Here is an 11,830-nt window from a genome sequence, read left to right as displayed (position 1 = left end):
TATATAATTTTATATAATAAGTTATTTATAAGTTATTAAAGTTATTAATAATATTCTTATAAACTTAGATTAAAGCTTTCTTAGTTATTATAAATAGTATTATAATATATAATAAGTATCTATTAAAATATAAATAGAATTTTCATAGTATAGCGTAAACCTCTATAAATTAGATGTGGCTGGGCTCAAAAGGTGGAAGGTAAGAAAAGCTTACTGACTTCCACCTATGGGGCTGGCCATTTCACCCATACGACGTCGCTATCCAGCCTCGCAAACCCAGTTCCCGACTACCACGACGCCTTTCCGTTACGATGGGCAAGAATACCGACAAGCTGTACATTACTCACTCGGAGTGGTCCTCATCTGACGCATACTCTGCCAGTGCTGGCGCCAACGTCAATGCGCGCTCGCGTCCAGGCTCCTTCCGACGGCTGCCATTCAACTTCTGCGCAGCCAGCCTTCAACCCTTCAAAACCCCCGTCTGCACCCAAGATGGTACCATTTTCGACGTTGAAGTCATCAGCTCGTGGCTAGACAAGCATGGCACAAATCCCGTCAACGGCGATCGTCTCGATGCGAAAGACCTCATCAAACTCAACTTCGCCAGGAACGCCGAGACCGACTCGCGGACCCCGGGCTTCAGCGATGGTCGAGGCGACTTGATTGATCCCGTGACCTTCAAGGTTTTCACAGACAACACCCATATCGTTGCGATCCGACACGGAAACTATGCAAACGTCTTCGCCTGGGACACGGTCGAGCGAATGAATGTCAAGGCCAAGAACTGGCGGGATCTTCTGGATGATGAGGAATTTACCAAAGCCGACATCATTACTCTCCAAGACCCGCAGAATGCTGCGAGTAGGGATCTGAGCCAGTTCAAGTTTCTCAAGGACGGTGAAGAGGCCATTTTGACCAAGGAACAGGAGGAGGAGCGGAAGGAGGGCAATGTCAACATCAATGCTTTGGGTCGTATTGGCGACAAGGTCCTCCGTGCTAAGCAAGCTGTTGAAGAGGCCCGTAAGAAACGCGACGAAGGCTTCGATGTGAATCGTACTTCTGCGGTCGTCAAGCCCGGCTCTGCGGTGCAACGCAAGTCCATGATCATGGATAAGAAAATACCAGCCAATGCGGCAGTGTACACAACTGGCAGAGCAGCCGCCAGTTTCACCAGCACGGGTTTGACGCCAGAAACAAGCGGCGAGCGGGCTCTGTTGACCGACGAGGAATACATGCTCAACCCCAAAAGGGTCAAGATCAAAGGCTACGCCCGGATAGAAACGAATTTGGGCGATTTGAACGTTGAGCTATATCCAGAATTTGCCCCGCGCGCAGTATGGAACTTCACAAGACTCGCCCAAAAGGGTTATTACAAAGGCGTCGCTTTCCATCGGAACATCAGGAACTTCATGCTTCAAGGAGGTGATCCTACTGGGACTGGAAAGGGCGGTACTAGTATCTGGGGCAAGAACTTCCAGGACGAGTTTGACGGGCCTTTGACGCATAATGCTCGAGGAATCATCAGCATGGCGAACAAGGGTAAGAACACCAATTCGAGCCAGTTTTTCATCATTTATCGGCCAACGAAGCATCTCGACAACAAGCACACTGTTTTCGGTAAGGTTGTCGGTGGCCTTGACGTACTGTCAAAGATGGAGGACGTTCCAACCGATGGATCTGACAGGCCGCTGAACAAGATCGTGATGAAGGAGGTTGTGGTCTATCTTGATCCCTTCGAGGAGTTTTTGAAGGAGAAAAGCAACACCGAAGAGCTGGAGAAGGCCAAGCAGGCTATAGAGCTCAACGGCGGTACAGAAGATGACAAGACTACTTGGACAGGGAAGAGAATCAAAGCCGACGGCACTGTGGAGACCGCAAACGGCGGTGCTACTGTAGGCAAGTACCTCAAAACACAGAAGAGTGGCTCAAAACGTATCGACGCAGAAGATCTTGATACATGGGAGGAGCCGTCACGAAAGAAGATGAAGAGTGGAGGTTTCGGCAATTTCGACAACTGGTGAAATGTCAGGACTGGCTGTCGCGGAGCCGAGCATCTAGGGTCACGTGAGGAAACGAGAATCCAAAAACCAAAATAGACAAGATACCCCAAAGCTTTGCGTCGACCTCGCCAACCGGTGCGGCAATCTCTCTTGTATGTCTTGACTATGTCGTGTGTATATTGATATATAATGGAGAGACCTGACTAGGCTACCATTTCTAGGGCGCCGTGTTTCAGGCCTTCAGAGGCTAGGCTCTACACCAACACACGTGGCGATGTTGGTAGTTGCGGCATTTGATCCCAAGGCAAATCGGACCAGGGTATAGAAACCTGGGTATTCCGAACCATCTGAGCCACCCCGCCAGCCTGTTGAAGACTCGCCTCTTTGAGTATCGCTTGCAGACGGTCGATTACATATTCCCTTACTTCGTGTGTAGCGGAAGACGAGACCCCTAGCAGATATAACGGCCACACAATAGTGTTGCTAGCCGAAGCAAGTATCATGAAACGCTCAGCACTGTTGCTCACTCCTTCCATTTGGATGGGATCGTGAAGAGTAGGCCCGCTGAAAGATCCAGGACGGGGAGGTGAATCAGCAGATGGGCACTCTGGGGAGGATGACGCAGATGTTGCCGGCGATGGTACGACGCGAACTGGTGGCCTTCGTGCCCTGACGAGGGTGACTGGCAACCCACGGTCTTCCGGCTTCGCGTCATTGTAGTTGACGACGCCAAAGTGCTGAGGAACACTAGCCAAGATGGCATCGCGCAGCTTCTCGAGCGCGTCTACAGACTTTGCGAGCTGATACTTTGCATCATACGGCCACGAGAGGATTGGTTGTTCGCCGAGATCTTTACAGAGCTCTCCAATGATTGTCTCGTGCACCAACATTCGCAGAGATCGAATGCCGTTCCATGTAGCCGCAAGGCCCAATGCAGGATACACATGGCAGTGGAACCCATCGAAGACTGCTGGGTGGGACTGTGAGAGGCTCACCAATCGGTAATGCCACGATTCTGGGAGGTCTGCGATAATGTCGACAAACTCGTTGTCGACCTTAGCCAGCTGGTCCACGATTGCTTCTGTTTGTATGAGCTTTCCGCGCTTGATGTCGTGCCGCAGCTGCATGACTCTGTATATGGGTCCCGACATTCGCCAATTCGGGTCACCCGGCGGCGAAAGCATACCCAGCTGGTTCCGAAGTTCGACCAGAGACGGGGGCATTGGCAAGCTCCTTTGGATACAGCTGGTCAACGCGATGTGCGTCAGCATGATGAACATACGCACACCGGCCCTCGACCTGAACTGAGCGAGGCCGCGCATCTTTGCCAAGGCAGAAGCGCCGTTTAGGTGCTCTTGCCATGCCCGGACTGTCTGTGGGCTTCGGCCGGTGAGCATCTCATACGTGTTGAGGACGAGAATCGAAAGCATTGTTGTATCCTTGACTGCTTCGGATGGATCCCGTAATGCGTCATTCGTCAGACGGAGAGCAGTGCCGTAGCTCCTGCGTGCCCAATCCATCGTTCGATGGCACTTGGTAAGGTCAGCTAGGCCGGCCAGACCCACGGCAGTCATGCTTGCCATGACGCCATCAACCTGTCGACTTGGAAGTATGCTAGCTGGACGCCAAATGTCGAAGACGAAATCATAGTTCTGGTAGCACGCGTTTTCATCAACCGAAACGTAGCGAGAGAAGAAGAACGCCGTCCCACGCTCCTGATACGAGGGTGCCAGCGCATACAACAAGGTCGTCGGTGGTGATGTAGGCCAGTTGCCTTCTTCTGGTGATGGCAATGAGCTATCTTCATCGTCGCTGTCGTCGTTTGATGGAGGATAGGCAGGCTCGGGTGGTGATGGCCAGGGAGCCTGGCGCGGCCTGCTCCTTACAGGAACGGGCTGGGTTATAACAGCGAGCGCAAGGGCGGGTTTTCGACGAGCGTCGGTCGCTCTGGTGGTCGTTCTGGGATACGGAGCGGGGTTTTCGGGCTCGGTGCCGGAGCTGGACGGTGCGCTCCCGCTGAGTCCCGGGGGCTCGGGGGCGCCTGGAGCGTTTGACGCTGTGGGAGGCTTTCCAGAGATCCGGGTCCTTGTTTTGGTTGCCTTTCTTTTGACATGGGCGCTTTCATCTCGAAACATAAGATCGACAAGGTTGCGGTAGCCAGGGCATTCTTGCTGGCGTTTCTCGCATTGGCCACAGCCGGGTTCTTTCTGATCACACTAACGAGGAATATTGTTAGCATCATGTTAGGTCGACGTGGCTCAACGCTATCAGGGTGCCGTTTTCTAGCAGCATTCGGAAAGAGCTCCTGTTGACAGAAAGGCATGCTCGGCCGCGGTGATAACTATGGAGAAGCACGCCTGCAAGCCCACACTTACTCTGATCTTTCGCTCTCGGCAGCTAGAGCAGCCCTTGGACGGCTTCCCACAATACACCATGTTGAAACCTCACTCAGATGGCTCGCTTGATATCGGCGGCGGGTCGTCTCGAAGAAGACAGCAAAGGTTGGCCGTACTCAAAGACTGCCGAACGGAATGGATTTGTCTCGGGGGGTGCCATCGTCGGACTTTGATTTAGTCCATTTTTACGACAAGAGATCGGGGCGGGGAGAAGCGAGGGCTGCGAGGCGGAGATGAAATGTGCAGAGAAACCGGGATTCATGCAGAGCGGGCAGCGCTGGTCGGAGATCACCATGCTCCGTGGAGGAGCGCCCAGCTTTCAACGGTCGAGTTCGAGTCGAGAATGCAAGATGACGGGCCAAAAGGGGGGTGCTTCTTGGTATCTTCGAAGGATCTATCAGGAGGTCGACGACATATGCGTTGTTCAATCGGGCGTTTGGGGCATGTCAGTGGCATGCCTTGAAGAATGGAACGACAAAATCAGAGCCTGCCTGCGTGCGTTATCGCCTCCGCAGCTGTCATCAGCAGGTGCGTTCAGGCCGTTCCGGAACAAAGACAGAAAATCGCAGCGACGGGGGTGCGATATCTGCAGGGCCGGAAGAGCCCTTGGAGGACGCAAGACTGGACACGCAGCGGTGGCGACGGGGGCTTCGTGAGCCTAGAACCGGGCAGCCAGAGCCAGGGTCTTGGTCCAACGGCTTTGGGTCCAATGCCGAGGCCTGGCAGATTTACTGCACGAGTATCTGTTTCCATTACGGAGAAACGGAGCCTACGCAATCAATCTCAGTCGCGCCATCACAAACGAGAGAGCATATTTCTTCGCGCCGCGGGCCGATGGACGATGCACCTAGTGTCATTGTGCTTATCCATGCGTACGGAGTATCCGTGCATTCATTCGTTTGCTGGTGGATGGTCGGTCAAATCTGCGCTGCCTGCTGGGCACATTGGCGAGTGAGTACCTAAGGCATATCACGAACAGGTCACCGGGTGCAGACAGCAAACCAAACAAACCGCATTACAGCTGTGGCTTTAGGCAGCATGTTCCCGGCGGGAATGGCTGCAGAAGCGTGCATGGCCAGGATTGATTCCGGGAAAGCTGGACCGCAGCCGCTTAGCTTACTTAGCTCGCGTGCTCATTAGCCCGCCGCCCTCAACGGTTTCTTTTACCGAGCTAGCCAAGCGATGTACACCTCCATATGTCACCCACTGCTCTGCCCATTCTATTTCGGTTCCTGCCGTGAATGGCCGGCATACGACGGCTGTCGAGAGCCAGCACGACTGGATCAACACTCGGTCATTGACCATGAAGTGTGCCGCTTTCGAGAGACTGAGCCGAGACAAGCTGACAGCCAGCCATGTTACCAGAGAACGAATCACATCTTGGCCCATGATCGCTAGAGCGGATTCACCATCCAACATCCTCGGATGGCTGGATTCCGATAATCCTAGTGTCTTGTCTCTAGGTGTGACGAAAAGCTCCCGTCGTACCGTGTTCCAGGCAGAGCTAATTCGACGCGCAAATCGCATATATTGGTGCTATCCAGTTGGGGTTACTCAACTTATACATACAATCGCACCATCGATCTTAGAAAAGCAAGTTCATCTTTCAAACATATGTACATCCGAGCATCGTTCACGTCTCGACCATATGCTGGAACACGGCAACAAATATACAGGCCCGAGAGCGATCTCATCAAAACCGTTACAGCTCTTCTTTGGCCGGCGACGTACTTTCGCCGCCAATACCAACCGTCAGAACCTTGGGGTTGGAGTCGAACAGCGAGCCAGACTGGTCAGCACCGTTGGACGGACCAACATCGTCATATGGAAACGCATAACCACGACCACCGATGCTGACCTCGTGGCAGATGCGCGAATAGTGATTCGTCCGGGTGTCCTTGTAGTAGTTGGCCACCTGCTCTCCCTCTGGCTGCTGGTCATCGATGAGGAGCGTCGACCGGTTGAAAGCCGCCGCGATGCGCGCGCCAATGGCCCCCATCTCCGCTTGGTTACTGGGGTACCCGCCAAACGGCCCTGTGCTGCAGCTGAAAATGTCTTTCGAGGCCGGCTGTGCGAACGATCCGGCGTTGCCAAAAGTCATGAGGTTGCCGGAGCCCACGCGTCCCTTGACGTCGCCCCATTCAGCCTGAGTGTTGACTGTGAGGTCTGCCGAGCTGTACTTCTGCCACACGCTATCGACGTAGGGCTGATAGTAGCCGTCAAACAGAGTCGGCTGCATGACAATGCCGGAGTTGGGGCTCAAAACCCTCAAGTTGGCCGTATTGTCAGCCGTGCGGACAATCAGCTTGCTCCAACCGGCATTATCCGTGGCATCCTGAGCAATGAGTTTCTCGCAAATCTGATCGAGGCCGTTGCTTGGAAGGCCCGGTACGTTGGTGACGGTGCCCGAGTCGTTTTCGAGAGTGAGTGAGACCGGGATGCTCGCGAAGTCGACATAGGAAATGTTGACGAATAGCTGAAAACTGTTGAATGTGAATTCTGCAAAGCCCCAAGCCAAATTGTAACTTTTGTCGGACGGGTTGGTGGCCGAAGGCTCGACGACGGCTGGGCCTGGGTTCAAAAAGAATTGGAGCGGGCCGTCCCGACAAAACCAGATCCTCCCACCTGCAATCTGGGGGATCGTCAGCTTTCGCGTCGACCCCGGTGCCCCGAGCGAGATGGCACAATCGGCACCCAGCGGTTGGAGAATCCCAGATGGCGAGCTGGGATAGTAGCCAGTAACCCCATCGGACTGGAGGAGGAATACGGCATTGTTCTTGTTGATATCCAGGCCGGTCAGGTGGGCATACGCGTTGGAAGAGCCGGTGTTGTTTTGCAGAACAATGTCGACCGTCGATCTCGTCATGTCTGCTATTGTCGAGCAGTTGAACTGCTATGATAATTTTTGGGTCTGTTGGCTGTGCTTTGATGCGCCGATATCTTACAGTAGCAGCATACAGGCCTGCCGCGGGTCTGGGTTGATCCTTTTATGATGAAGGTGCTCAACGCATCCCTTCGTTCGCCAGCAAGGAAAAGCTGGTTCGATAGCAACTGACCGACTGGGATGGCCATGTGCGAGTGCTTGACCCATCCAACAAGAGAAACTGGTGACTATTCAAACGTCGAGAGAGACAGACGCGCAAGTGCGATGCGCTGGACTCTCCCTCCCTCACGGGATGACGGAATTGACGACATGGATGCGCGGACTAGTGTCCACTGGTAGGAACGTCATGCCCGGTTTTTGGAGCTCCATCTGACGGCCCCGTTACCATGCAGCACATGGCCGGGTTGCTCTGCATTAATACGTCGACCTGGTAGTGGAGCATGAGAAAGAAGCGCAATTCGTCAGGAGCAGAGACAAATGACTCCTTTGAGGCCCTGGTGGTTGGGAAGAGGCAGAGAAGGCCGTCAAGTCACTTGGGATCGGTAGGGGGATAATCGCGACGATGTTGCGCACAGGGGAAATCCGGGGTAAAAGTGTCTCGGCCGCATTCTTCCGCAGAGGTACCAGACGGATCAGCCGCCCAGCAAGAGCCGAGGCCACGGAGGTGGACTGCAACACTGCAGCAGCCTGACGCGGAGATGAGCGACCAGTAGTTGCCGATCGTCTGTTCCTCCCGCTGTTCATGTGCCTCACCGAAGATGGTGAGGAGCCCGCATACATGTGCTGCTGATCCCCCGCAATGAAGTCCACGTTGGAGAAAATTGGAGGGTGGTCCCAGGCCATGGGCAGATTCGGAGGTTCGAGACACGTCCGTTGCTAGCTAACAAGTTGGCTCGTCAGAGTCATCAGATCAATGTTCCGGCAGGCGGTTTGCCTTAGCGTGAAATGAGACTGTCGTTATCGCCCAACTACCGAACATGACACTTACTGCGATCATGATAGCGTTTTTCAAGCTCTCCCAAAGGAAAATGACAATGTGACTGGTGGGAGGTTTCGAAATCGGCCAAGTGACGGCGTGGTCAACTAGGCACGCCCCGAGCCCCAATGGCGGGCTGTGACGGTCTCGTCCGCTCAATCCTCAGCAACGGTGATACAGAACTATTGCAGGTGTTCGATGCCGACGCAGATCAATGCGGGGCAGACAGGTCTTTTGACAATTCAACCCCAGGTGAGATGTATCTTATAAATTTCATCATCATGACGGTAAATATACACATAGTCGTTTGGTGGCTAGCCTGCCGTAGACTCCGTTCGCCACGCTGCAAGCCCCAAAAGAAGAAGAATCATCATGATCATCGTTTAGGACATGAAACAAGGAGCCCCATTTACAAAATTCGCGTGCAGGGCCAGCCTTCTGGGTATGCCAGCAGAAGGAAGAAAGGTCAGATGAACCAGACACCAATGAACAACAGGCTGACAAGCAGAGGCCATGAAGGAGTCTCTGCCGAGGCAGAACCTTGCTGACCCCCCTGGCCCTCGTGACCATCAGGGCTAGGCTGTCCTGACACGGTCTGGTTGTTGGTCATGTTCGTCTGAGCAGTAAAGAAAAAGGAAGGGTCGCTGGGTATGGTGCAGACGGCGTCGGGTGCTGAGAGATCGACGCAACGAGCCTGGTGGTCGGCCTTGCGAGAGTCAAGGGATGAGTTGAAATAGGCCTTGACAGAAGCCACTGCAAGAATTGCGTCCTTCTTGGGCGGACCGCCAGACCAGAGAGGATTTCCATTGCTCCAGTGCTGGAGAATCAAGTGGCCACCCTCGACAGGCACGGCACTGCCGTTCATGCTTCCAATTATGACACTATCGGCGTAGAAGATAACCTCATCGGAAAGATAGTCGATGCGGTACTCATGAAAGCCAGTAGTAGGATTGAAGCCGAGGTTTGCCTTGATGAAATTTCCTGTTCCTGTAGCGTCGTAGCCCTTCTCCAGGGACTCGCGCGATTGCAGAACAATGTTGACAGGATACGAGTTGTTTGCCGCATTGAACTCTCGCGTGAGGAATTCCATGTCAATCTCTTGGGTGTCATTATAATACTGCATTCACTGTCAGCAATATGTCTTGAATTATCGGCGAGCCAAGGAATCTTACCCAGAAGAAAGCAGCACAAGTCCCCGGAACATCAGGGACCTTCATCATAGCCCGGAAGGAACCGTATTGTAGATCATTCCGAGCCGAGTCAATCTCTGCGCCCGGCACTAGTCCATCTACTGTTTCGCTCTCTACGAGAAGCTGAAGACCGGCATCCATCTTGGTCGAAGCGAAAGAACCTGAGCCTGCATTGTATGAGGTGGCGACGTTGGTGGGAACGAACTTCTCCCCTAGAGGCCCCCTTGCATTCGCGTTGGTCTTGTTGAAGTCCTGCCGCACCCAGTCGGTGTTGTTCCTGATATCCTTTATCTTTGTGAAGTCGGTCTCGATCAGGTCGGTAAAAATCTCGACTGTGCCTGTGATGTTGGCTGCATAACCGCATTCGCAGGCAGCCTGGGCGATGGGGGCCAGAAGACCGGCCATCGCCACACATATCTCGGCAATGTTCCTCATGGTGATTGCTGTCCAGACTGCTGTCGTGGGGTATGTGGTTGCGTGGGTGTCTTTATTCACGTGTACTACTGCCAGAGGAGTACACAAATCGTCGTCCAAACTTTTGACAGAACTGAAGGAAGTCTAAGCACGCAGGCAACCAGTCCAGGCGTGCATAAACAAAAATAGAGAGGTGATGGGATGAAATGGAGTGGAGGTAGACGACGCTCAGGCGAAGCGACTGAGAGGGGTAACGAAAGACGGCGGATTAGCAAACAAGAACAACACAAAACCGAACGGACGGAAGTAAACAACCACGTAGCGGGGATCATCGACGGACTATGTACTTGTTAGGAGCACGATTGGGACGCACAAGGATCGGGAGAAGGCAACGCTGTACCACCGTCGCTTCCATGGCTTGGATTCCTCCACAAGCCAGAATACAGCCCTCCCTCTAGATTCTACGCCAATCAGGATGGCCGTCTCCATGGAATCGGCAGCTGGTGAACGGTCAACATTTGGGAGCTGTTGGAGGTCAAAGGGGAGACCAGTTGGCGAACAAAGACAGGAGTGAGCCGTTCGAGCCGTTCGAGCCGTTCGACACGTTGGAAACGTGTGCCAGCATCGTTGAGCTGTGGTTGGTACTATGGAGGAGGACAAGCTTGACAATGTTCAAAGACACGAAACATGGGCCAGTAATGACCGTTGCAGACCGCTCTTCTCGCGATTCCCAAAGTGATCTCTAACGTACTCAGCTGGACGAACTGAACAAAGAACCACGGCAACTATAACGGGCTGAAGCCTGGAAACCGGTTGGGAATCAGGGATGGTCCGAAATGTCTACCGTCCCTCTTTAGCTTCCCTGTCCGTGTGTCCGAGGGAGTGGTGGCGGTCCAGCCACACCAGTTGGTGTTACGTCGTGTCGCGTCTCGTCGCATTATTCACCCTGCAAGACGTATGAGCTGGATTGGACGAAGGATAGGACTGGCGGAGGTGGTGGTGGGCTCGAGCGGGCGTCGTACTCTGCAGTTCGACTCGGGGCCGAAGGCGTTCCACGGTCGAGGCCAAAGCCACCACGTTAGAAGTCTACTGAGGGCCAACAAAGAAAGAACAAGGAACGAAGACGCCAACCTTCGCTGCAAAGCTGAGTCTGCCCAGTAAAAGCCCCACGTTGTGTCTTCCCGTTCGATGTCTCTTCCACAAGTTAAAGTGTGGCTTTCGTGTCACTCGAGGCTCGAGAAAGCCCCCCGAGCTCGATCACGCATCCAATTGCTGCCTCGACGTTCCGGCCTTCCACGACGGCGTGGTGTGCGATTCCTGAGAGATCACCCGCCGGCACCTCGCGTCAACAGTCGACATCAAGTGGGCCAGGCCAGACCCTGCGCAGTGTTCCACTGCTAGAGTGAAGTTTGTGGGAAGAACACAATACTTGCTCACTGATGGGTTGTGACAGGTAGAACAGGTCTATGTCACTGTGCGATTCACAAGAAAACTGACACCTCGGCTGGTACAGGGTCCTTATTCTCTAGCACGGAGGTTATGACACGCTCGTCTGTGACCTAAAACAAGTTAGCGTAAGCAACTCCTTCAACAATCGAATTCTTCCTTTGTCAACCAAGCGACGGACCTCTCGACGATGATGATTTTGAGAAGCTTAATAATTAGGTTCTGCTTATTGTAATGTAACACCAGCCGGAGCGGTGAGCCAAAGAATGACCCGCGCGTGGGTTTGCCAATGAGGAGAAGTGATATTTCAATGCTCGACTCCTGGGAAACTATCTATACACATGTACTCAAGAAGCCTACTCCTCCACCTCATTTCGACCGATCAACAGTGCAGGACAACATCGTCGCCCCAGCTTCCAGGCCCATATTTGCTGTGATCCCTTCTCTCTCCATCCACTCATGCCGATGGTGCATTCCAGAGCAGAGACAATTAAAATCAAAGTCAAAACGATGAAATTCCAGTG

The 11,830-nt window shown here is 53.4% G+C and overlaps 4 protein-coding genes across 4 annotated transcripts; 1 reads left to right on the top strand and 3 right to left on the bottom strand.

The window, feature by feature from the left end:
- Window positions 1–311: 311 nt before the first annotated feature.
- Window positions 312–2,021, top strand: CYP8 (Peptidyl-prolyl cis-trans isomerase-like 2; the record flags this gene model as incomplete). The annotated part of the gene is made up of 1 exon (XM_036633032.1): window positions 312–2,021. The coding sequence occupies one exon, from the start codon at window positions 312–314 to the stop codon at window positions 2,019–2,021; it is 1,710 nt and encodes a 569-aa protein (XP_036501653.1).
- Window positions 2,022–2,254: 233 nt separating this feature from the next.
- Window positions 2,255–4,435, bottom strand: BEA4-5 (Beauvericin cluster-specific repressor BEA4; the record flags this gene model as incomplete). The annotated part of the gene is made up of 2 exons (XM_036633031.1): window positions 2,255–4,216; window positions 4,376–4,435. 2 exons carry the CDS (start codon window positions 4,433–4,435, stop codon window positions 2,255–2,257), a joined length of 2,022 nt encoding a protein of 673 aa, XP_036501652.1.
- Window positions 4,436–6,098: 1,663 nt separating this feature from the next.
- On the bottom strand, window positions 6,099–7,262 carry glcI (Glucan endo-1,3-beta-glucosidase; the record flags this gene model as incomplete). The annotated part of the gene is made up of 1 exon (XM_036633030.1): window positions 6,099–7,262. One exon carries the CDS (start codon window positions 7,260–7,262, stop codon window positions 6,099–6,101), a length of 1,164 nt encoding a protein of 387 aa, XP_036501651.1.
- A 1,460-nt stretch (window positions 7,263–8,722) lies between these two features.
- CGCS363_v001180 (uncharacterized protein) lies at window positions 8,723–9,881 on the bottom strand (the record flags this gene model as incomplete). The annotated part of the gene is made up of 2 exons (XM_036633029.1): window positions 8,723–9,373; window positions 9,429–9,881. The coding sequence occupies 2 exons, from the start codon at window positions 9,879–9,881 to the stop codon at window positions 8,723–8,725; spliced, it is 1,104 nt and encodes a 367-aa protein (XP_036501650.1).
- Window positions 9,882–11,830: the final 1,949 nt, after the last annotated feature.

Source organism: Colletotrichum siamense (genome assembly GCF_013390195.1).
Source record: "Colletotrichum siamense strain Cg363 chromosome Unknown KSG_Cg363_contig01, whole genome shotgun sequence".
NCBI classification, from domain to species: domain Eukaryota; kingdom Fungi; phylum Ascomycota; class Sordariomycetes; order Glomerellales; family Glomerellaceae; genus Colletotrichum; species Colletotrichum siamense.
The sequence above is the reverse complement of the archived record's forward strand: the minus strand, read 5'-3'. Positions and strand labels throughout refer to the sequence as shown.